This window comes from Ruditapes philippinarum, unplaced genomic scaffold, assembly GCF_026571515.1.
Source record: "Ruditapes philippinarum isolate M1 unplaced genomic scaffold, ASM2657151v2 ctg298_1_1_1_1, whole genome shotgun sequence".
Taxonomy (NCBI): Eukaryota; Metazoa; Mollusca; class Bivalvia; order Venerida; family Veneridae; genus Ruditapes; species Ruditapes philippinarum.
In genome coordinates, this window is record NW_026853973.1 from 419,329 (window position 1) to 445,870 (window position 26,542).

Genomic DNA, 26,542 nt, shown 5'->3' on the forward strand with positions numbered 1-26,542 from the left:
TATCAAGAAAGCAGTTTAAAGTTCTACAGTTAAAGGTGGTTTAGTGGTTACTTTAGATATAACAGTATTAACAGAAAACATTTGCAATTATAAAAACAACGGTAGTAAAATATCGTAATAAAACTGGCTTAGAATAAATCCCTACACGAGCAGTTGGTCGGCCGCTGCACGCGTTCGGCACATTTGCCATGCCAATAATGGTCAAATTTAATTTTCATAAAATAATCACCCCTCGATCATCAAGAACAAAATTACTATCCAAAATGAAATATATACTTTGATCTTATATAGTAAACGAGTGCTTGATAGTAATTTTGTTCTTGATGGTCAGGGGGTAAGCATTCACGGTCATCTTTGAAAATAGCAGTACAGTATCCTATACAGTGATTGATTACGCGCACCTGCTAAAGTAGCAAGTACCGAATAACGGCTTGTGTATTGAGCAATTGTGAGACCCCTCTCATTGAAATTGAGTTTATATCGGCTATATAAGCCATTGTGGACGCATTTTGAGTTGGCTTCGCTGAAGTCCACATCGCGAGAAAAGGGGAAGCCCACGCTGATTTTTTAGCATAGTTATACGGAAATGACTACCCCAAATTATGCCGTAAGTTTATGTAACATTTATTTGTGCTCTTGAACAAGAACGCGTTATTTTTTACAAAAATATGGAAACAGTTTTTTTCTCGTCAAGGTGCGTGAGGAAGCCATCTTGCCTGTCAATTGCTTTACTAATTGAAAGCAATTGATTGAGCTAGATACGTTATGGTTATCATAATCATTCCACTTATGATATCAATATGGCACTTAGGATATTTTTATGGGTTAAAAAAATATGACTGAATTATGTATCGACATAAAATTATTGAATAACACGGTTTGGATAAAGTTCATCCTGCCTAATTTATTTTTTATATTTTAGAAATTAAAAATTGGACAATATTTCAACGGTGGCAGATGAATTGTCATGTCTTAAGTTTTCTTGTAGCGTTAACAAGTTGTTTCATCAGTTGTTAGTAGATATTTAATTAACAATAAACAAACAAAAAAATGAAAAAAAAAGTCATAAAGAAAGAAAAGAAAAAGATTTGCATGAAGATAGCACATTTTGAATGTGACTACGTATATGTTGTGCTGTATGCATGCTTGACTTTGTCAAAAAAAACTTTACAGGTTGGTATAATGCATTTTGTTACTGACATACTACCTCTACCCAGGAAATTCGGGGGACTTGTGACTTTCAGATTATAATGAACTTTTTGTAAAGTCCTGTCCAATAGTTATTGTCACTGCACTTTAAGTTTAAAAAGTCCCTGTGATGGCACTTTGATGTTCACCGCAGAGTCTGCAGAAAGTGGGATTTTTGACACTATGACGTATACTTGTCCCAGGGTTTGGGAAAATGGGGGGTACCCAGTTGGGGTGAGGGGTAGGGGATAATTCCAGTTGACCTGTGCATACTCCTATCACACTTTAAAGCTTTGAAATAAAATCTAGATTTATCAGTCTAAAGGTGAATTTTTAGGAAGGGACAGTAAACCATATAATTTATCAAAAATGTCTCTTTTCAAGTCACAGTCACTGGCATGGCTTTTGACTGAATCATCAGAAGAAATGAATGTGTGATAGTTTCACTTGAAACTTTATTCATGTATTCTTTCAACCTTTGTCATTTTCCAAGACCAATTAACTTTTTCAGAGTCAGGCAAGGGCTTATAGGTAGGGGAATTGGAAAATGTCAACAGAAAAACCCTCTTAATTGGAAGTACTACATATTTCATTTTGCAAAAATCAATTTTCAATATGATGTTAATAATTTTGTGTTATACGTAATAATCCTAATAAACGCCCCCTCCCCTAATAAAGCCCCCCCCCCCCCAGGTCTTTTGATAATGAAAATAATCTACTCATCAGTGCTGAACTCATAATTAAATATATAATATTATACAAATCATTCAGAACCCATTTTAATTTATAGTAAACACAAATATCAGTCATTCCGAAAGACCATCGGACCGTCGGCCCTGACCGGTAAAAAATCAGAAGGTCCGATAAAAATATATGTATTGACGGCCCGACGTTCCGGTAAAAACTTAAGGTTTTGTAAAAACCTTACATTCAACATTTTGCAAAGGCCGACTTTAATCCGCAGGCTTAGAGTAATGCTCAATTACACATGTGCTCAACTGGTGTTTAGCAGCGAATTAGGGATATGTAAGATCGTCCAAGATGTTGACAAAAATTAAAATGTACTGTACGTGAAGGTACCAAAATCATTGAACAAATAATCTGTCAACTTCACTAAATTACCGATATATTATTCTGTTTACATATGCCAGACTTTTGCTGAAATTTACCCTCTCATTTTGCTAGTATATAGTCTGTATGGAATTAAAGTTTAAATAGCAAAATCCATTGAATACATGTATAACAATATTTATGTTTACATTTTGATTATGGTGAAAAAAGATAACTTCACTTCGTTGATAATATAATTTTCTTTTTGTACACAAATTTTTTGACTGTTGACACTTATTAAGTGACTCAAAATGCTATACCAATCAGGTTTTTTTTTGTCCAGTAAAATCATGTTTGGTCCAGTAAAAATTTTCAGTTTACAGGACCTACTGTCCAGTAAAACTCAGAAGTCTTTCGCATAGACTGAAATATGTATAATATGAACTAAAAAACCTTTATACTTTTTAATGTAATTGTCAACACTTGCTAACACTAAATGTTTTTACAGTGATTTTTTGATTTAGGAAAAATGTATTTTAATAATAGCCCCCCTTTTGGAAAATGTTTAGCCCCCGGGGGCGTTTAGATAAGAATTTTACTGTAGGTTGGTAAAATTAAAAAAAAAACAAAAAACAAGAGCTCCACTAGGCGGAACATTATATGCCCGAAAAGTGTTTTTATGCCACCGCAGCATCTGCGATGCGGTGGCATATAGCGATTCACCTGTGTGTGTGTTTGTTATGCCACCCAAAAGGCCTAGAGCTTATTTATTTTGCATAAGGCATTGTCTGGTAGACCTCTACCAATATTAGTCAAATTATAACCCTGGGGTAAAAATCGGCCCCGCCCTGGGGGTCATTGATTTTCACTATATGTACATATAGTAAAAACTTAAAATAACTTCTTGTAAAGACCCAAAAGGCCTAGAGCTTAGATATTTTGCATAAGGCATTGTCTGATAGACCCTTACCAAGATTGTTCAAATTATAGCCCTGGGGTCAAAATTGGCCCCGCCCCGGGGGTCATTGATTTTCACTATATGTACATATAGTAAAAACTTAAAATACCTTCTTGTAAAGACCCAAAAGGCCTAGAGCTTAGATATTTTGCATAAGGTATTGTCTGGTAGACCTCTACTCAGATTGTTCAAATTATAGCCCTGGGGTCAAAATCGGCCCTACCCCGGGGGTCATATTTTTTTCCTTATATGTATATAGTAAAGACTTTATAGTAAAAAATTTCTTCTAGCAAATGCTAGAGATTAGATATTTTGCATGAAACATTGTGAAGTGAACTTCTAGCAAGATCGTTCAAATTATAGCCCTGGGGTCAAAATTGCCCCTGCCCCGGGGTCATTGATTTTCAATATATACATAATTATAGTAAAAAATAAAAAAATCTTATTGTCTGAAGGTACAAGGCTTAGAACTTGAATATTTGTTAAATGATATCATATATAGGTACTCTACCAAAGTTGTTCAAATTTTGCCTCTTGTGTCAAAATTAGCGCCGCCACATGGGCCATAGGTTTTCCTTATAATATAGTAAAAACTTAAAAAATCATCTTCTCTAAATTTACAAAGGCTAAAGTTAAGATATTTTGCATGAAACATTATGTAGTGAACCTCTAGCAAGATTGTACACATTAAAGCCCTGGGGTCAAAATTGGCCCCACCCCCAGGAGTCATTGATTTTCACTATGTACATATAGTAAAAAAAAAGAAATGTTTTTGTCTGAAGGTACAAGGCATAGAGCTTTGATGTTTGCTCTATAATATATTGAATGGGTTCTCTACCAAAGTTGTTTTAATTTTGCCCCTAGTGTTAAAATTGGCCCTGCCCAGGGGCAGTGATTCTCATTATGTTCACATAGTAAAAACAGAAAATAAAACAAATCTTTTCTGAATAGGAGAAAGCTACAGCTTAGATATATGACTTGAAATGTTGTTTGGTGGACCTGTATCAAGATTGTTTTGAATTAAACCCTTGGGTCCAAAATTTTGCCTTGCCCAAGGGGACAGTGACCTACTTTCTTGTCCTTTGATGTACAGCAATGAAATTTTGACCATGTGCACAGTTTTAGTTGTAAAATTGAATTTTGATATCAGGTGAACTAGATTTTGATGATGTGACCTACTTTCTTGTCCTTTGATGTACAGCTATGAAATTTGAACCATTATGAAATTTGAACCATGTGTACAGATTAAGATGTTAAGTGAACTTTGATTTCAGCTGACCTAGATTTTGACAAAGTGTCTTACTATGTTGTCCTTTGATGTAGTCATGAAATTTAGGCTGTGTGAAATATGACCTTCACATTCAATTCACTAGACTCAAGTGCATTGATATATTCCTACTCTGATCTTTTATTGAGTTAACAACAGATTTAACCACTTATCTGATAATAAGAATTAGATAGGTCAGGGATCTATGCATAATGACAATCTTCAAAATTGTATAGAAACAAAGAAAATCTGTTCCTACTTAGTACTACTATTTAGTGTTGTATTAATGCGGTGGCAAAGCATTTTTCTCAAATGCAATCTTGTTTTTAAGTAAGGATGACGGAAAGACGCCAGGGGTATAACATAATATCGGGCATATAATTAATGTACTCAATATAAGTGATCATCCTATGAAGTTTGACAGTTGTAAAACTGTTAACAATATTAAGATCATTTGATATTGACCTTTGACCTTGTGACCCCAATAAAGATATGGATTTTTTATTCAATATAGGGAATCATCCTATGAAGTTTGAACACTGTAAGCCAATTTATGGAACTTGTGTTATGCTCCAGAAACCACAATTTTCAGAATGAAAATCATTGTGACCCTGACCTTTGACCTTATGGCCCTTTAATCAATTAGGGTCATGTATTGGACATGTCTGTTCATCCTATAAAATTTTTTAGCTGTAGGTTGATTAATACTTAAGTTATTTAGTGGAAACTGTTTTCAGTTTTAAGGTAATAGTGACCTTTGACCTTGTGACCCCAAAATCAATAGGGGTCTTCTACCCAATATGGACAATCATCCTATGAAGTTTGAATAATGTGGGCCAAATGGAACTTAAGTTATGCTCCGGAAACCAAATTGCTAACAGACAGACGCCAGGGGGTATAACAAAATATTTTTGGGCATATAAAAAGGAAAAGTACACTTTAATTGGGGAGGGTAATGGGCTGAAATTTCTGCCCAAAAATTGTGAAATGGGATAATGAGGGCCCAGGCATAGGTTTTGGCTGAATTAAAGCTTTTTGTTATCATAGATATTTCCTGGTTTAACCCATAACTTCATGAAATGGCTGTTTTCATTGAAAAGTCTCCTGTAACAAGTTTAAATTGCTATAAAACTATAAAAACAGCTTCAATACTAATCAAACTTGGCACAAGTGTTGACTTGACCATTGCCTTTGCGGCTTAAATTCCTGTTACCATGGCAACGAGGAGACATCTCAAAATTGCCAAAAATCACTATTTTGCATTGATTTTTTCCATCAAAATTTATTTCAAAGTGCTGCAACTTCTCAGTGGATTGAGATAGAGTCAAATGCTTTTCAGCGTTGGTTACACATTACCTTATGATTCCTCTGGGGTCATTTTTAGCCTCTCACAAGTCTAAAATTTTCTTGGCAATAACGGGGACTGCCGCCCCCCTTCAAACCCATCTAACATCCCCCTTCTGGCAACCCCCTGATGTATCTTTTAATTGGGGGGCCGCGCTGAAAAAGTGGTCACTTTAAGTTTTTTAAACAACATTTCTCAAACAAAAACAAGTGTTGGGGGCCTAAATAAGGCATTTTTTCACCATTTGAGACCAAAAAAATGGGGGGGGGGGTGAAAAAGGCGTTAAAAGGTGTGTACTATATCGCGTAATGGGTTAAGCTATGCTTCCGTATGACAAATATCCACAACATTTTTACCTGAAACACAAAAAACAGGTCTTGAGTCAAGGTGAAACGATAGCTGTAGTGTAGATATTGACTATAATTTAGAACTCTTTGTGGAGTGTTGACTTACAAAATTCTTGGTTTTAGTTTTTTCATTTAACTCTATATCAGTTTCACATAACACAAGTCTTCAGACCTATAATCCAAGTTCTTCAAAATTAGCATGTACATTAAAAGAAAAGGGGTAAACTAAGAACAGTTCAACATTCTGTTCTTGTAGCAATCGTCTAAAATACACAGGGTTCGACAAATTTCGGCAAGTAGCTTTGAATTTTTATTCGTCCTGCTGCAATATGTACTTGTCCTATAGTTCACTAAAGACCACACAGTAGATTAGAAAAGATGACCCTTAAAGCGCACAAGTTTAAAAAAAATAGGCCATAGCCCTCCCTAGCCTAGGCAGTTTTATATTGCACCCCCATCCATTCCAAAGACCAAATGATAGATTGGAAAAGGCTGTATAGAATAGGGAGAAGATCACATTTATAACTACATTTGATCTTTCCATTCTGGTAAACAGATAAATAATTCAAATGAAAATAACCTTCCTTTCAATAATGTCCTTATCAGGGATTGAAAAAGAAAAGTAACAACAACAAGGCTTAAAAAATATAGATTTCTTACATGTTCTGACTCACTTTTTTCTTTTTTTGAAGACACTGTTTAACTTTTTCCTCCCTGGCCAAACATTTGCAGAATTTCGCATTGTGACATTTTAAAATATTTTGTTAACAAATTTTTGTATTATCTTACATACCGGAATCGCCGCACAAGCTTTTAGTATATTTACAAAACCGATTCAGACAGAATTTAGCATTGCATTCAACAAATCAACAACTGTTTTGCCCATCACAATCAAACACACGGGAATTATTGTGACAGTGTGCTCTGTGTTACAAGTGAAACATGAAAAATGGTTTCAAAAGAATTGAATTGAAATTTGATCATTTTTATGCTAGAAATTTCACTCGTCATGCCGGACAAGCATTTCCAGGAGATTTACTCATCCGGAGTCAATTTTTACTAGTATATACAAGCGCACAAGTTGAGTTGTCGAGCCCTGATACATGTATATTTACATGGATTAATGGTACTGCAGAATTATACATGTTTATCACACACCTGTGCCGATTTTGCGACTCCGTAAATATGGTATTGCACGGCCGTGCATATATTTTGACGTGACGTCATTAGTGTTATACAAACATAGTGTAAAGACGCGCTAAATGTTAGCGTTATACTATAGGCGCGTCAATGATAAATGACTTATTTCACTTTAAACGGTCTTTATTTTTGGTATGTGATAAATAGAATATTAAATTCGTGTAAGTTAATTACTGAATTTATTGCACTCGTTGAATAAAATAATATTATGCTCGCCAGAGGCTCGCATAATATAATTTTATTCAACTCGTGCAATAAATTTAGTATTGAACTTACACTCATTCAATATCCTCTATATATTGCATACATTTAAGCATCCTCTTGTTGTCATTAGGAGATGGCATTGGTATTGATGACTGTCTCAAATACAATTTTGGCTGCCTCAAAACATAAAAATCACGCTGTTGTAAGCAAAGAAACAGACCATGTCCATGTCAGATAAATATACATCAACTTTACTAAACTACAAGTGTAGCTACATTTATCAAGAAAGCTTTTAAAATATATTTAAAGAAAACATTGGTATTGAACAAATTGATGTTAAATAATGTTCGGATAAAATATTACAGAAATAATTTGATGTGTTTCTGTTGTAATTCATATATGTTCTGTGAAATAAAATGTTAATTGAATGTATTTAGTAAGTCATACATTACCTTTTTTTCTTCCATCACATTCATTAAAACACTGTCATGCTTATGGGCCTTTTTTATTTCAGAGGAAGCTGTATTTCACTGTTGTTGAAGATGTGTTAACCAATGTAAAAGAGGCTTTTCTGGATGAAGGGGTTGATGAACAAGTTTTACAGGAACTTAAACAGGTAAATTGTTACCACTTAATTACCAAGGAAAATCATTACAATATTTATTATATTATTATGCCCCCTTCGAAGAAGAGGGGGTATATTGTTTTGCTAATGTCTGTCTGTCGGTCCGTCCGTCGGTCTGTCCGTCGGTAGACCACATGGTTTCCGCTGATTATCTTGAAAAGTATTTATCACAAAGTCTTCATATTTTACATAGTGATTGGTCATAACTAGTAGATGACCCCTATTGATTTTGGGGTCACTAGGTCAAAGGTCAAGGTCACAGGGACCTTAAATGTGAAAATGGTTTCCGCTGATTATCTTAAAAGTATGTATCACAAAGTCTTCATATTTCACACAGTGATTGGTCATTACTAGTAGATGACCCCTATTGATTTTGGGGTCACTAGGTCAAAGGTCAAGGTCACAGGGACCTTAAATGTCAAAATGGTTTCCGCTGATTATCTTTAAAAGTATGTATCACAAAGTCTTCATATTTCACACAGTGATTGGTCATTACTAGTAGATGACCCCTATTGATTTGGGGGCACTAGGTCAAAGGTCAGGTCACAGGAACCTTAAATGTCAAAATGGTTTCCGCTGATTATCTTTAAAAGTATGTATCACAAAGTTTTCATATTTCACACAGTGATTGGTCATCACTTGTAGATGACCCCTATTGATTTTGGGGTCATTAGGTCAAAGGTCAAGGTCACAGGGACCTTAAATGTCAAAATGGTTTCCGCTGATTATCTTTAAAAGTATGTATCACAAAGTCTTCATATGTCACACAGTGATTGGTCATCACTAGTAGATGACTCCTATTGATTTTGGGGTCACTAGGTCAAAGGTCAAGGTCACAGGGACCTTAAATGTCAAAATGGTTTCCGCTGATTATCTTTAAAAGTATGCATCACAAAGTCTTCATATTTCAAACAGTGATTGGTCATCACTAGTTGATGACCCTATTGATTTTGGGGTCACTAGGTTAAAGGTCAAGGTCACAGGACCTTAAATGTCAAAATGGTTTCCGCTGATTATCTTAAAAAGTATGCTTCACAAAGTCTTCATATTTCACACAGTGATTGGTCATAACTAGTAGATGACCCCTATTGATTTTGGGTCACAAGGTCAAAGGTCAAGGTCACAGGGACCTTAAAATGTGAAAATAATTTCTGCTGATTATCTTAAAAAGAATTCATCACAAAGTTTTCATATTTCACAAGTGATTGGTCATCACTAGTAGATGACCCCTATTATTTTTTCACTAGGTCAAAGGTCAAGGTCACAGGAAAATGTGAAAATGGTTTCCGCTGATTATCTTAAAAGAATTCATCACACAAAGTCATCATATTTCACATAGTGATTGGTCATCACTAGTAGATGACCCCTATTGATTTTGGGGTCACTAGGTCAAAGGTCAAGGTCACAGGGGCCTTAAATGTCAAAAGGGTTTCCGCTGATTATCTTGAAAAGTATTCATCACAAAGTCTTCATATTTCACCTAGTTATTGGTCATAAGTATTAGATGACCTCTATTGATTTAGGGGTCATTAGGTCAAAGGTCAATGTCACATGGGCCTTAAATGTCAAAATGGTTTCCGTTGATTTTTCCATAATTGAACACTTCCATGTACCCATTTTTGGCAAGTTTCTTTAATAAAATTACCAATTATGTCAGTCAATGGCTAGAAAGGGGGGTATATGTGTCGTTCGACATTCTTGTTATACTTACATTTCATTGTTTTGGTACCATTTACTGTTTGATTTTAAATTCATGTTGACAGTTTTGTTGTGTTTTTAACAGTTATGGGAAGGAAAGTTAACTGCATCCCGTGCCCTTGATCCAGCTGATCCTGAGCCTGTGGTTCCAAGCAACATTCCATATCCACTATTACAACAACAACAGTCTAATCAACCTACTGGTAATGTTAGTTTTATATATATGCCTTTGTCTTCTACTGGTGGTGGTGGAGGTAGTTTTCACTCCAGATGACAACAGTAAGCCACATTGAATTCACCAGAGCACAGTTCAACCACCTGGCAGGCTGCCAAGCAGTTTAACAGTACTTGTTGCCTTCACTTTCACAAGGAACTAAAGTTTCTGTACATGCCAAAGCAGAGGTACAGTGTGAATGACCATAGAAAGGATTTATTGATCAATCACAATGAAAGTGACCTGCCCGGTTGCCCCATTCACAGTCCATAGCTCTACCTATTGAGCTAACCGGACGGCCTATTCTTCATTAAATGTGGACTAGCTCTACTTAAAATCAAACTTTCCAATGTAAATGTCTGACTTTACATTCTAAAGTTCATATATTTATGCTCCCCGAAAAAATTTCGGGGGAGCATATAGTCGCCTCCTTGTCCGTCCGTCCGTCCGTCCTCTTTTCTTGTCCGGGACATAACTTTGAAACAACAAGAGGTATCAACATGAAACTTTGTAGGTAGATAGATCTCATTGAGTAGGTGTGCAGTGCACAAGAACCGTAACTCTGCCTTACCTAATTTTTGAATTATTCCCCTTTGTTTATTTTTACACTTTGAACTTTGTCCGGGACATAACTCTAAAAGTATAAGAGGTATCAACATGAAACTTTGTAGGTAGATAGATCTCATTGAGTAGGTGTGCAGTGCACAAGAACCGTAACTCTGCCTTGCCTAATTTTTGAATTACCCCCCTTTGTTTATTTTACACTTTGAAATTTGTCCGGGACATAACTTTAAAAGTGTAAGAGGTATCAACATGAAACTTTGTAGGTAGATAGATCTCATTGAGTAGAAGTGCAGTGCACAAGAACCGTAACTCTGCCTTGCCTAATTTTTGAATAATCCCCCTTTGTTTATTTTACACTTTGAACTTTGTCCAGGACATAACTCTAAAAGTATAAGAGGTATCAACATGAAACTTTGTAGGTAGATAGATCTCATTGAGTAGGTGTGCAGTGAACAAGAACTGTAACTCTGCCTTGCCTAATTTTTGAATTATCCCCCTTTGTTTATTTTACACTTTGAAATTTGTCCGGGACATAACTCTAAAAGTATAAGAGGTATCAACATGAAACTTTGTAGGTAGATAGTTCTCATTGAGTAGGTATGCAGTGCACAAGAACCATAACTCTGCCTTGTCTAATTTTTGAATTATCCCCCTTTGTTTATTTTACACTTTGAAATTTGTCCGGGACATAACTTTAAAAGTATAAGAGGTATCAACATGAAACTTTGTAGGTAGATAGATCTCATTGAGTAGAAGTGCAGTGCACAAGAACCGTAACTCTGCCTTGCCTAATTTTTGAATAATCCCCCTTTGTTTATTTTACACTTTGAACTTTGTCCAGGACATAACTCTAAAAGTATAAGAGGTATCAACATGAAACTTTGTAGGTAGATAGATCTCATTGAGTAGGTGTGCAGTGAACAAGAACTGTAACTCTGCCTTGCCTAATTTTTGAATTATCCCCCTTTGTTTATTTTACACTTTGAAATTTGTCCGGGACATAACTCTAAAAGTATAAGAGGTATCAACATGAAACTTTGTAGGTAGATAGTTCTCATTGAGTAGGTATTCAGTGCACAAGAACCATAACTCTGCCTTGTCTAATTTTTGAATTATCCCCCTTTGTTTATTTTACACTTTGAACTTTGTCCGGGACATAACTTTAAAAGTATAAGAGGTATCAACATGAAACTTTGTAGGTATATAGATCTCATTGAGTAGGTGTGCAGTGAACAAGAACCTTAACTCTGCCTTGCCTAATTTTTTAATTATCCCCCTTTGTTTATTTTTTACACTTTGAACTTTGTCCGGGACATATTTCTTAATGTATAAGAGATATCAACATGAAACTTTGTAGGTAGATAGATCTCATTGAGTAAGTTTGCAGTGCACAAGAACTGTAACACTGTCTTGCCTTCTTTTGTAGTTATTGCCCTTTGTTCATTTTGACACTTTGAACTTTGTCTGGGACATTATTCTAAAATTATAAGAGATATCAACATGAAACTTTGTAGATAGATAGGTCTCATTGGGTGGAAGTGCAGTGCTTAAGAATCATTACTCTGCCTTGCCTTATTTTGAAGTAATTGCCCTTTGTTTATTTTTACTTTTTGACTTTTGTCCTGGACATTACTTTAAAACTATTAGATATATCAACATGAAACTTTGTAGGTAGCTAGATATAATTGGATAGAACTGCAACGCTTCAAGAACCTTAACAAAGCCTGGTGTAATTTTGGAGTTATTGCCCTTTGTTCATTTTTTTTATACTTTCCTGTGTCCAGAACCTTCTCGGGGAGCATCACCCGGTTCAACCGGTTCTTGTTTATATTTTAAAGGACCTGCACATGTAAATATTCCAAGTTACACGGAAACCCAACTGTTTATTATGCAGATGTCTTAATGTAATATTAATAAAATAATATTTGCCAAATACTTTAAATTCCTGATGTTAAGCCTGACCTTTGATCAAAAATATTTTTTTTCTAGTTTCTACAGGCCCAATCAGTAGGTGAATGTTTTTGTACCAATCTGCTAAAGACTGTAACTTTACATTCCAAAAGTTAGAGCTTCTATACTTTTATCACCATACATCTGAAAGAGAGCATCATTTTATGGTATTGAAATATAACTGATGGCCTTCAAATTTAGGAAACTTCACTATTATATTATTATTAAATAATTAACAAAATTGTTTTGAATGAGGGTATTTTTTATCTTTCAGGCTTCGCGAAACTGCTGAAAAATTTGCCTGACATTCGGTCAGACACTTTAACTTTCAATTCTTGTCTGACCGAAAGAACTTTTGTCTGACCAAATTTTTTTTCCAAATATATGTATATGGTAATACCTTTGTGTTTTTTTTAAAGACATAACTTTTAAAGATTTGCAACACAATTTTATTCCCTTAAATAAAACATTAGTTTATCCAGATTGATGAACTGTCTGGAAATCAAAACATTCATGATCAAAGCGGCCATTTTTCCATTTACCCACAAATTCTCGGCGGCGCCTGGACTCGTATTCCTTTTGTTTCGTTTTTTTTCTTCATTGGTTAGTTTAAGATTTTTGCCGGGCGTAGCGCCAGCGTAATAATGTAGTAACACCGACATTTTGGTTATTGACAGTCGTATGTATCTAGAATTTGATTGGACACTTATAATGAAACGGTGAATCAAAACTCGGTTTACATTTTTTTATTCAAGGGAGAAAACTTGGTCTTGATCGGTCTTGGATATATCCCGGTATTCGTACCAGACATAAGGTCCGGAACTCCGAAAAAAAATATCGGACCGACCTGATTTTTGCCGGACATGTCCGACGGTCCGGCAACTTTCGCGAAGCCTGATCTTTGCAAACACTTCTTATTCTTGTTTGACTTTGATACTGGACATTAATTAACTTATCTTACATGATTTAATAAGTTAAAAAAATAACAAATATTTCCTGTGATTTTAATATATTATATGCATGAAGGAGTTTTCTGTTGCCAAGTTTACCTATGCTTGTTAAGGACCGAGGTTACCAAGCAATGAGCTTAACAATTTTTGGCTTTGTTACAATAAACTTGTATCTTAATTTGTTTTAACCAGTATTAACCATGTAGGTAGACCAGCTGTTTCTTACTAAGAAGGGATTTTAATAATATTAGGAATGGCTTATGTATTTAACCAACTATGTTTATAAATATTTATATGATTATTAATTATGTAGGAAAAAGAAAATTCTGTTTGTGTAATTGCTCCAAAGATAGAGGTCCTTAAAGTTACATTTAATAAATTTCATAAAAAACTAAATAGCGACATTTCATTAATAAAATATGTTTTATATCGACTCCAGGTCTTATTTTGGTGTCCAGACAACCAAAATGAGTTTTATAAGCATAAAAATAGGTAACCTCATTGTGGCGAAATGGGAAGTACAATTTCTGTTTGCATGAGAAACTCCGCCTTCGGATCATCGTTACATCAATAATAAATCAACAAACATGACTATAAGTAGCAGTCCTAATTTAACGGTATATTTCCGCATTGTAACGGATGTTTCCATACAAATTTAATCTTTTTATGAGATGATTACTTTAACTGAAGCCCAGGTTTAGTGCACCATGAAGCTAAAACTGTTAAAGTGTGTTTGCACAAGAAAATGTCATATTTGCTGTGTTCCGGATAGCAACTATAAAACTGTGATATAGCGCATACACGAGCTGATTATAGTCTTCATTTGCATGTTAAAATTCATATAAGAACTTTAGTGTTACCGTGGGGTTTCCTGTTTAAAATCCTAATTTATGAACAATATTTGATGAGATTTACAACAATACTATTAAACAGGTTAATGAAACTATAGAATATTTTATTATTAGGCCGACGGCAAAATATTTTTACATATTTATTTAATGTAGCTTTAAAGTGGACATATAGTGTTCATTGGAATGTTAGACTTGTTAAGAAATATGAGCCCAGTCAAGACAAAACCAACATAATGGGTTTGCGACCAGCATGGATCCAGACCAGCCAGCGCATCCGTGCAGTCTGATTAGGATCCATGCTGTTCGCTGACAAACCGTATAACAAGTAGTGAAACTGATAACAAACAGCATGGATCCTGATCAGACTGCGCGGATGCGCAGGCTGGTCTGTATCCATGCTGGTTGCAAACCCATTATGTTGGTTTTGTCATGATGCAGCTCATATAATTAACTTTTATCTTACATCAATACGTTAAAATTGCAGAAGCTGTGAGTGTGACTGAGCTGTGTAGCAATTGTTTTCTTTACTGAGGTCAAGAATTTTTTTTTGAAAAGTTTATCTGTAAAGTAGTCTGTAAGTCATGGAAAATCTAACTTGACCCAATTAGATTGAAAATTCGAAACTCTACATGTATAGAAATGTCAAACTACTTGTTTAATTATATGGTTTTCATTGTTATTGCTTAAGACAGTAATTTCTTTAGATTTTAAATACCTACTTTAAATTTAGTATTAATTTTTTTAGATTAAAAATACTTTCTTTGAAAAATTTATTCACTGTTGCAGTTTTTTATTACCAGGGTCATATACGTACATTAAATTTTAAATTTCAGGAATGTTGGCTTTTTTTGCCTCTCTTTGTGTGAACAAAATATCAGCAGTAATATAAAATTCTTCTCCACATACCTTACAAATTCATGTAGCAATTATAATATATGCCAAGTTAATATCTGCAGTGGAAGTAAGTTTGAGCAGAACTTAGCTCTTTTTGTAATCTATTTTAACATTAATACACAAATATGTTTGAAGCACTATGAATATTCTGTTATAACTATGTTATTCCAGTGGTACCTGCAGGGAGTGGCGTACAACAGCAGATTCCTATACCTGTACAAATAAATCAAGATGGACAGATTGTAAGTTCTCAAATATTTTACCTTCAGCCTTAATCTTCCTTTACTGTATATAATGAGCTGCTCATGTCATCAGTTTATACCAGTCTGTATGGTCATGTGGTTTTGTAAGTATATAACCAGTTTGTACATCCATGTAGTCTGGTCAGAAAATAACCAGTTTGTACATTCATGTAGTCTGGTCAGTATATAACCAGTTTGTACATCCATGTAGTCTGGTCAGAAAATAACCAGTTTGTACATTCATGTAGTCTGGTCAGTGTATGACCAGTCTGTACATCCATGTAGTCTATCGAGTCAGAATATAACCAGTTTGTACATTAATGTAGTCTGGTCAGTATATTACCAGTCTGTACATCCATGTAGTCTGGTCAGAATATAACAAGTTTGTACATTCATGTAGTCTGGTCAGTATATGACCAGTCTGTACATCAATGTAGTCTAGTCAGAATATAACCAGTTTGTACATTTATGTAGTCTGGTCAGTATATAACCAGTCTGTACATCCATGTAGTCTGGTCAGAATATAACAAGTTTGTACATTCATGTAGTCTGGTCAGTATATGACCAGTCTGTATATCCATGTAGTCTGGTCAGAATATAGCCAGTCTGTACATCCATGTAGTCTTGTCAGAATATAACCAGTTTGTACATTTATGTAGTCTGGTCAGTATATAACCAGTCTGTACATCCATGTAGTCTGGTCAGAATATAACAAGTTTGTACATTCATGTAGTCTGGTCAGTATATGACCAGTCTGTATATCCATGTAGTCTGGTCAGAATATAACAAGTTTGTACATTCATGTAGTCTGGTCAGTATATGACCAGTCTGTGTATCCATGTAGTCTGGTCAGAATATAGCCAGTCTGTACATCCATGTAGTCTGGTCAGAAAATAATCAGTTCTGTACATCCTTGTAGTCTGGTCAGTATATAACCAGTTTGTACATTCATGTAGTCTGGTCAGTATTGACCAGTCTGTACATCCATGTAGTCTGGTCAGAATATAACCAGTCTGTACATCCATGTAATCTGGTCAGTATATAACCAGTTTGTATATCTATGTAGTCTGGTCAGAATATAACCAGTCTGTACATACATGTAGTCTGGTCAGTATATAACCAATTTGTACATCCATGTAGTATGGTAAGAAAATAACCAGTCTGTACATTCATGTAGTCTAGTCAGTATATAACCAGTCTGTACATTCATGTAGTCTGGTCAGTATATAACCAGTCTGTACATCCATGTATTCTGGTCAGTATATAACCAGTCTGTACATCCATGTAGTCTGGTCAGTATATTACCAGTCTGTACATCCATGTAGTCTGGTCAGTATATAACCAGTCTGTACATCCATGTAGTCTGGTCAGTATATAACCAGTCTGTACATTCATGTAGTCTGGTCAGTATATGACCAGTTTGTACATCCATGTAGTCTGGTCAGTATATTACCAGTCTGTACATCCATGTTGTCTGGTCAGTATATAACCAGTCTGTACATCCATGTAGTCTGGTCAGTATATAACCAGTTTGTACATTCATGTAGTCTGGTTAGAAATAATCAGTCTGTACATTCATGTAGTCTGGTCAGAAAATAACCAGTCTGTACATTCATGTAGTCTAGTCAGTATATAACCAGTCTGTACATTCATGTAGTCTGGTCAGTATATAACCAATCTGTACATCCATGTATTCTGGTCAGTATATAACCAGTTTGTACATCCATGTAGTCTGGTCAGTATATGACCAGTCTGTACATTCATGTAGTCTAGTCAGAATATAACCAGTCTGTACATTCATGTAGTCTGGTCAGTATATAACCAGTCTGTACACCCATGTAGTCTAGTCAGTATATAACCAGTCTGTACATTCATGTAGTCTGGTCAGTATATGACCAGTCTGTATATCCATGTAGTCTGGTCAGAATATAGCCAGTCTGTACATCCATGTAGTCTAGTCAGAATATAACCAGTCTGTACATCCATGTAGTCTGGTCAGTATATAACCAGTCTGTACATCCATGTAGTCTGGTCAGAATATAACCAGTTTGTACATACGATGTAGTCTGGTCAGAATATAACCAGTCTGTACATCCATGTAGTCTGGTCAGAATATAACCAGTCTGTACATCCATGTAGTCTGGTCAGTATATAACCAGTTTGTACGTCCATGTAGTCTGGTCAGAATATAACCAGTTTGTACATCGATGTAGTCTGGTTAGTGTATGACCAGTCTGTACATCCATAACCAGTCTGTACATCCATGTAGTCTAGTCAGAATATAACCAGTTTGTACATTCATGTAGTCTTGTCAGTATATAACCAGTCTATACATCCATGTAGTCTGGTCAGTATATTATTGGTCTGTACATTCATGTAGTCTGGTCAGTATATAACCAGTTTGTACATCCATGTAGTCTGGTCAGTATATAACCAGTTTGTACATCCATGTAGTCTGGTCAGTATATGACCAGTCTGTACATCCATGTAGTCTGGTCAGAATATAACCAGTCTGTACATCCATGTAGTCTGGTCAGTATATAACCAGTCTGTACATCCATGTAGTCTGGTCAGTATATAACCAGTCTGTACATCCATGTAGTCTGGTCAGTATATAACCAGTCTGTACATTCATGTAGTCTGGTCAGTATATAACCAGTTTGTACATCCATGTAGTCTGGTCAGTATATAACCAGTCTGTACATCCATGTAGTCTGGTCAGTATATAACCAGTCTGTACATCCATGTAGTCTGGTCAGTATATAACCAGTTTGTACATTCATGTAGTCTGGTTAGAAATAACCAGTCTGTACATTCATGTAGTCTGGTCAGAATATAACCAGTCTGAACATCCATGTAGTCTGGTCAGTATATGACCAGTCTATACATCCATGTAGTCTGGTCAGTATATAGCCAGTATGTACATCCATGTAGTCTGGTCAGTATATTACCAGTATGTACATCCATGTAGTCTAGTCAGAATATAACAAGTTTGTACATTCATGTAGTCTGGTCAGTATATGACCAGTCTGTACATCCATGTAGTCTGGTCAGAATATAGCCAGTCTGTACATCCATGTAGTCTGGTCAGAAAATAATCAGTCTGTGCATTCATGTAGTCTGGTCAGAAAATAACCAGTCTGTACATCCATGTAGTCTGGTCCGTATATAACCAGTTTGTACATTCATGTAGTCTGGTCCTTATATAACCAGTTTGTACATCCATGTAGTCTAGTCAGAATATAACAAGTTTGTACATCCATGTAGTCTGGTCAGTATATGACCAGTCTGTACATCCATGTAGTCTGGTCAGAATATAGCTGGTCAGTACATCCATGTAGTCTGGTCAGTATGTAACTGGTCTGTACATCCATGTAGTCTGGTCAGTATATGACCAGTCTGTACATCCATGTAGTCTGGTCAGAAATAACCAGTCTGTACATCCATGTAGTCTGGTCAGAATATAGCTGGTCAGTACATCCATGTAGTCTGGTCAGTATGTAACTGGTCTGTACATCCATGTTGTCTGGTCAGTATATGACCAGTCTGTACATCCATGTAGTCTGGTCAGAAAATAACCAGTCTGTACATCCATGTAGTCTGGTCAGTGTATGACCAGTCTGTACATCCATGTTATCTGGTCAGAATATAACTAGTCTGAACATCCATGTTACGCCTGGTCAGAATATAACTAGTCTGTACATTCATGTAGTCTAGTCAGAATATAACATGTAGTCTGGTCAGTATATAACCAGTCTGTACATCCATGTAGTTTAGAATTTTTATTCTACAAGTTGCTCTTTTTCATATTTTGATTTTAAAATAATTGAAATTTCCATGGGACAGTCCTGCACAGTGGAAGTCTATGATTACAAAAAATAAATTGTTAATTGGGCTTTTATATTAAACTCTTAAGATGATACCCAGTTTACCTCAACCCCCATTATAGTTTTGTTTTACTTAAAAAAGTTCAATTTGTATAGGAAATCAAAAAAAAAAATAGAATAGGATTACTGTTTGTTGGAGACTTTATTGTTACCAGTAATATTTACTTTGTATTTCAGAGTAATGCAGCTAGCATGGCATTTTCTGCCCAGGGTGGAATGTTCCCTCAACAACTTCAAGCTCTAGTCAATGTTAACCCAGGTGCTCAACTTACCCTTCAACAAACAGGTAATTTACAAATGATTGGGCATACACAATTTAGCTGGAATAAACATTTTGTAACCAACAGTTGAAGATAACAGTTAAAAATAACAACAAAAACATCAAAATAGTGTCAACATAATTCAACCATTTCTTTCATCAGATAAATTAACAGTTTACAAAACTTATCAGAACATAAATGAGAATGTTTAGGAATGCCAGCAACAATACTTAAATTGGAAAAAAAAGCATTGTAAAATGTCTTAAGATGGAGAATTTCAGAGTAATCAAAAGGAACTTCTGGAACACATAATAAAAGAATAGCTTCTTTTGGTAGTCTTGTGCATCTAAGTAACATCAGGGCATTTCCTTTTATATAAAAATTCATTTTTAAAGAAAATTGACAAAAAATTTAATGCAGACAGACAATTAGAAATTTTATAATTCTCAGTTTAGGGAAAAACGTGTTTTTCATTGGGAATGCCTCTGTTTACCGGTAGTAGGTTATAAGAGGGTTATAAGGGAGAAAAGGTGTTATAACTATTGTAAAGTTGAGAATCATCTACAGATGTCTGACCCATTGGATGATCCCAACCATTTTTTCATGTCATGTATTTAAATGCTCATTTTGTTTTGTTTCAGCCAATGGTCAGTATATATTGCAAGCATTAACCCCTAGTGGTCAAGGTCAGATGGTAAGCATGGGTCAGCAAATCATACAAGCCCAACCAGGACAAATACAACAAGTACAGGTATGCAATTCAATATGCTGCTCAGTATATTTCAATTATAGTTCTTACAAGTGTCACTTTAAGTATGTTATGTTCATCCTACTCACCACTACACCAGCATTGTTGGTACAAATAAAACAACTTTAACAATTAAATCTGCCAGTCATAGGAAGATACAATATGATGTCTTTTTGATATTATTTTTGTGTGTGCGTTTATCTAAAGGGGAAAAAACATGGAATAATTGTTCAAAACTTTGAAAGATTTCTGAGATGAGATGTTTATCTTGAATTTATTTACATTTAAATAGTAAAGAGCTGTATAACTGCTGCCTGTAGTTTGAAAAATTGTTGTTTAAACTTTTTTTAAACTTTATGAAAGAATACTACAACAGTATGAAAGAAATATGTTTGTATTTCTTCTTAAGACAGTTGGGACATGCATGAAATAAAATTTTCATGTTTGTTAAATAACAGAGATATAGCTTTATACCCATTAATAGTTACTGTGTATATGATAGTCACTGTGTATTTCACTATAATGTTCTGTTTTTAGGGACAAAATCTTCCTCAATTTGATGGTGTACATGATGAAAAACACACAGATACAACTGACACAGAGCACAGAGATACAGATACACTAAACACAGAGCAACCCTGTTCCTCACAAGACAGTGAGCCTAGCTGTTCTGGTGCTTGTGGTTGCTACAAGCAAGAAGTTGAGATTGAATTTGAAGCTTCCAAAGCAATGTCAAAAAAGTTGGCGAGAGATATCAAAAGAAGTATAAAAAGCCGGGTACCTCAATTAGATGGAAACCATGACACAAGTTCATCAGATGATGATGATTATGATGATGATGATGGGAATGATGATGATGATGAGAAAGAGGATGGTGAAGAAGAGGGGGAAGAAGAGGTAAAATATGTCACTATTGTGAATATTAGTACCCTACTGGTTTCACCATCTAGGGAACTTTAGGTTTGCTTTCTGGCCATCTGTGAGTTAGTCTGCTCATGCACAAAACTGGATCACATGATAACTCTTAAAGTACTAAAAATATTTTTATGAAACTTAAAATATGGAAATATGTCAGTATGGAGAATATGCACATTATTTTTTCTTCCTAATTGAAAAATCTTTTTGCTATGACAACAAATGGACTTGAAATATTAGGCAGGCAAACTTTACAATGATACAGACAAAGATTGACCTTGTTCATTTATGGCAAAATTGAAAGGCCATGGCCCGTCATAGTGTTACTGATATGGTTCTTATGGGGTTTGAACATGTAGGGGACTTTGTGTTATATGCAATACTTTGATGATTGCTTATTATTTTGTTGTTGACTATAATGCAAAAGAGATTTTTTTTTTTCAATTAATTCTTGTTTCAATTAATGTACTTATTACCTTATTATTCCAAGAATAGGGAGAGCTGTTGTACTCACCCAGGCTTTCGCATCTGTGTTTATGCTGTCATTGCTGTAACTCTTTGGTTTCTCAGAAACTCCAAAAAAAAAATGTTTAAGAAATAATATCGGTCTGAGTGGTGTTTAACACTGGTTTAGAGTTTTGATCCGTATGATGCCGTAGGCCTGAGTGGTTAATTTTTTCGCATCAAAACGACTTATTTGAGAGTATAATAGGAGGTCACTGTACAAAGCCCTTATCTCTTAAATGAACTGAATTTAGTCACAAGAGCTAAAAAAAAGAAAAATCTTGTTAACTATATAGTGTTGTTATCCAAATATCTTGTTAATTGGTCTCCTAGTTTGCTTTGATGATTTCTAGGTCAAGTTCGAATATGGGCACCTGGGGTCAAAAACTAGGTCACTGCCCAAATATAGAAAACCTTGTTAACACTCTAGTGGTCACATTTTTGACACAATTGTCAAACTTGGTCAGGATGCTTGTCTTAGTAATTGCTTGGATGAGTTTGATGGGTCAGATGAGCGATCTAGGGCCATCTTGGCCCTCTTGTTTCTTTTTGTTACTTTTTATGCCACCGCAGCATCTGCGATGCGGTGGCATATAGCGATTCACCTGTGTGTGTGTGTGTTTGTTTGTGTGTGTGTGTGTTATATAGATTATATAGTGAACTTAAAAAATCTTCTTGTGAAAAACCACTTGTCCAATTTCAACCAAACTTGGCAGGATTGTTCCTTGGGTGAAGGGCTTCCAAAGTTGTTCAAAGAATTTCATTCCATGCAGAAATCTGGTTGCCATGGCAACCAAAAGGAATTATAAGAATAAATTTAAAAAATCTTCTTGTAAAGACCCAAAAGGCCTAGAGCTTAGATATTTTGCATAAGGCATTGTCTGGTAGACCTCTAACAAGATTGTTCAAATTTTAGCCCTGGGGTCAAAATTGGCCCCGCCCCGGGGGTCATTGATTTTCACTATGTACATATAGTAAAAACTTAAAATACCGTCTTGTAAAAACCCAAAAGGCCTAGAGCTTAGATATTTTGCATAAGGCATCATCTGGTAGACCCTTACCAAGATTGTTCAAATTATAGCCCTTGGGTCAAAATCGGCCCCGCCCCGGGGTCATTTATTTTCGCTATATGTACATACAGTAAAAACTAAAAACACCTTCTTGTAAAGACCCAAAAGGCCTAGAGCTTAGATATTTTGCATAAGGCATTGTCTGGTAGACCTCTACCCAGATTGTTCAAATTATAGCCCTGGGGTCAAAATCAACCCCGTCCCAGGGGTCATTGGTTTTCCTTATATGTATATAGTAAAAACTTAAAAAAAAAATCTTCTAGCAATTGACAAATGCTAGGGGTTAGATATTCTGCATGAAACATTGTGTTGTAAACCTCTGGCAAGATTGTTCAAATTATAGCCCTGGGGTCAAAATTACCCCCGCCCTGGGGGTCATTGATTTCAATATATACATATAGTGAAAAATAAAAAAATCTTATTGTCTGAAGGTACAAGGCTTAGATCTAGCTTTAATATTTGTTAAATAATATCATCATATGAAAGGTACTCTACCAAAGATGTTCAAATTTTGCCTCTTGTGTCAAAATAAGCCCCGCCCCTGGGAGCCATAGGTTTATCTTATATGTATATAGTTAAAACTTAAAAAATCATCTTCTCTAAATTGACAAAGGATAAAGTTAAGATATTTTGCATGAAACATTATGTAGTGAACCTCTAGCAAGATTGTTCAAATTTTAGCCCTGGGGTCAAAATTGGTTCCGCCCCGGGGGTCATTGATTTTCATTATGTACATATAGTGAAAAAAAAAATTTGTCTGAAGGTTCAAGGCATAGAGCTTTGATGTTTGATATATAATATCATCTATAGGTCCTCTACCAAAGTTTTTCAAATGTCAAAAATTGGCCCTGCATGGGGGCAGTGATTCTCATTATGTACACGTAGTAAAAACAGAAAATAAAACAAATGTTTTCTGAATGGGAGAAAGCTATAGCTTAGATATTTGACTTGAAATGTTGTTTTGTGGACCTGTATCAAGATTGTTATTAAACCCTTGGGTCAAAATTATGCCTTGCCCAAGGGGACAATGACCTACTTTCTTGTCCTTTGATGTACAGCAATGACATTTTGACCATGTGCACAGTTTTAGTTGTAAAATTGAACTTTGACCTAGATTTTGATGATGTGACCTACTTTCTTGTCCTTTGATGTACAGCTATGAAATTTGAACCATGCGGTGGCATAGCATTTTTCTCAAATGCAATCTTGTTGAAATTTAAGTTACTTTTCTCTTAACAGCCCTGACAATGTTAGACTTGTCAGCAAAACTAAAATTGAGATGCCAAATGGGGAAAACCTTTAAAAAGTAGTCTCGTCATTGAAAAGTGTGAAATTATATTTTGATAATTTTCACTGTGAAGTTATCAAATATAATTTTCATAGATAAATCAGTAGTCCACTCAAAAGCATAAAATAAAGGTCAAATAGTGGTAATGGGTTGTTTTGAAAAGAAAGTTAGAGACAAGTCTAAACTTTTGTTAAAAGACAAGGAAATTCCGCAGATTTTGGGTGAATATTATTTGTGTAACTAGAAACTCATTCATTCATGTGAACTATTTTGATGATCAAGTGGAAGATTTTTCTTCAAAAAAGAGGGAGATTTTAGAATTTGCAATAAACAAAGAAGGAAATTCTGACATGAAAAATAGCGAAATTTCTTTAATTTGTGAAAATACCCCTTATTTTAAGAAAAAACTTTGAAAATACGACTGGAGAAAGTGGGAGTTTGCCACTAAAAGTGGGAGAGTTCACATATTGTATGCTCATTTAAAATAGAACCTATGCATTCATGATTAATTTTGTAGGAGCCTTTGAACTCAGATGATGATGTCAGTGAAGAAGATCCTACAGAACTGTTTGATACAGATAATGTAGTTGTTTGTCAATTTGAAAAGGTAGGCTTACATTATATTGTGAATACTTGCTTACCAGTAAAAGTTGATGGTTAAATTCTTTTGACTGAATTACAGATCGTGACATATGTCATCTTACATTTTAAGTATAAAATTACAATTGCCTGTGAAATTTCCTAGAATAACTGGAACAAATATTACAATTGAATGCTTATTTTTCACTGACATAAAACATATTAAACCTTTACTTTTATGGCAGTAAATGAACTAAAGTAATTAGAATTAAAATCCCATAAAACATCTTATCAGTTGTTTCATACTGTAATAACTAATATACCCGTCTTAATTATGATGGGTAAGGTATGAAAGTTTGCTATGGATTTACGTTTTTGTATTTTTATGCCCCTTGGCAAACAGTAATTGAACTGTATATTTGCATCGGGTTAAATAATACAGTCCGGTTTGATACAACTAGTTGCTTTATATGAATATACATCAAAATCAAGGCCATGATTATGCCCGTTTCTTTTTCTTTATTTGTCACCCCTTATTACACAAGCAATTTAGCATTTATGTCTTATTTGGCAATTGAATAGTTTTCAACTCCATTAAAAAATAATATCATGCCACCAATTTTTTTTCTGACAAGAACAAAATGTCATGACTGCTGTCTCAGGTTGCATAGCTGTGTTAAAATTTATAATTTTTCTTAAGTGTTGTCTCATTTGAAATGTTTAACTGAGTGACTGATTAAAACTTTTTGGTAAATTGATTACTGATCAGAATCATTGCTAGGGTCGTATGTGTTTACCAAACACAGGTTAAGATACAATTTTAAAATAGAAAACCAGATCTTGTAAAAGCACCATTTATTTTTTCATAGGATGTTTCTTCGTTTCATACACTTAGTTACACATCTCACACTGACATTCTGTTTTGGAAGTTCATGTACTCTATACAGCTTTACTTGCTCCATTGTAAACTGGGTCATATATTAAAGAAATGATAAATGTGTTTCTATATCTTTCATGGGATTATTAGAATATAAGCAGAGTCACAAATTTGTATCACTTTGATTTTTTTGTATATAAAAGTCATTTATCTTATATATTTCTTATATAAAATCAGGGCAGTTAGAAATTGTGGCAGTCATAAATTGTTGTAGTTGATTATTGGCTAAAATCAATCTAAAAGTTCTTAAATCTTTTTAAAAGCGTTGACAAGCTACTCCCTTATTATTTATGTTTGATAAAAAAAATCTGAATAGTATATCTTGGTGATAAAAAAGAAATGTCTAAAAGTTTTTACCTAGTTCTTTCTTTTGTGTAGTAATTTTACTTCAGAATGGTCAATAACTTTGTTGAATTGAATAAAGTGTCAGTTGTTTACTGTGTGAAGTTTTTCTCCATCTGCTTTCAAGTGGGTGTCATATTAAAATTAGTGAAAAAAACAGGTAAATCTCATAGAAAAGGTTTTCTTTTGCAGATAAGCAGAAACAAAAGTAAATGGAAGTTTAATCTCAAAGATGGAATTATGAATCTAGAAGGAAAAGACCATGTGTTTCAGAGAGGTATTGGTGATGCAGAATGGTAGTCATATTTACTCTATGAACAGTGAACTTGGAACTGTGATCTGTAAACCAGTCCAAAAATGTTGCAGACTGTATCTCTTTTTTTCTAGCATTTTTCTATTACTTTACAATTAAGTGCAGTACCAGTCCAGACTGTGTTTTTTGTGTGTAAAAATCATGGTTTAATT

At 34.8% G+C, this 26,542-nt stretch overlaps 1 protein-coding gene across 1 annotated transcript; it reads left to right on the forward strand.

Moving 5' to 3' along the window:
- Nucleotides 1–448: 448 nt before the first annotated feature.
- LOC132738575 (transcription initiation factor IIA subunit 1-like) lies at nucleotides 449–26,542 on the forward strand. Its single transcript, XM_060726087.1, has 9 exons — nucleotides 449–607; nucleotides 8,074–8,175; nucleotides 9,968–10,085; nucleotides 15,477–15,547; nucleotides 19,612–19,720; nucleotides 20,336–20,445; nucleotides 20,980–21,339; nucleotides 24,737–24,826; nucleotides 26,270–26,542. The coding sequence occupies exons 1-9, from the start codon at nucleotides 587–589 to the stop codon at nucleotides 26,375–26,377; spliced, it is 1,089 nt and encodes a 362-aa protein (XP_060582070.1). The 5' UTR covers nucleotides 449–586; the 3' UTR covers nucleotides 26,378–26,542.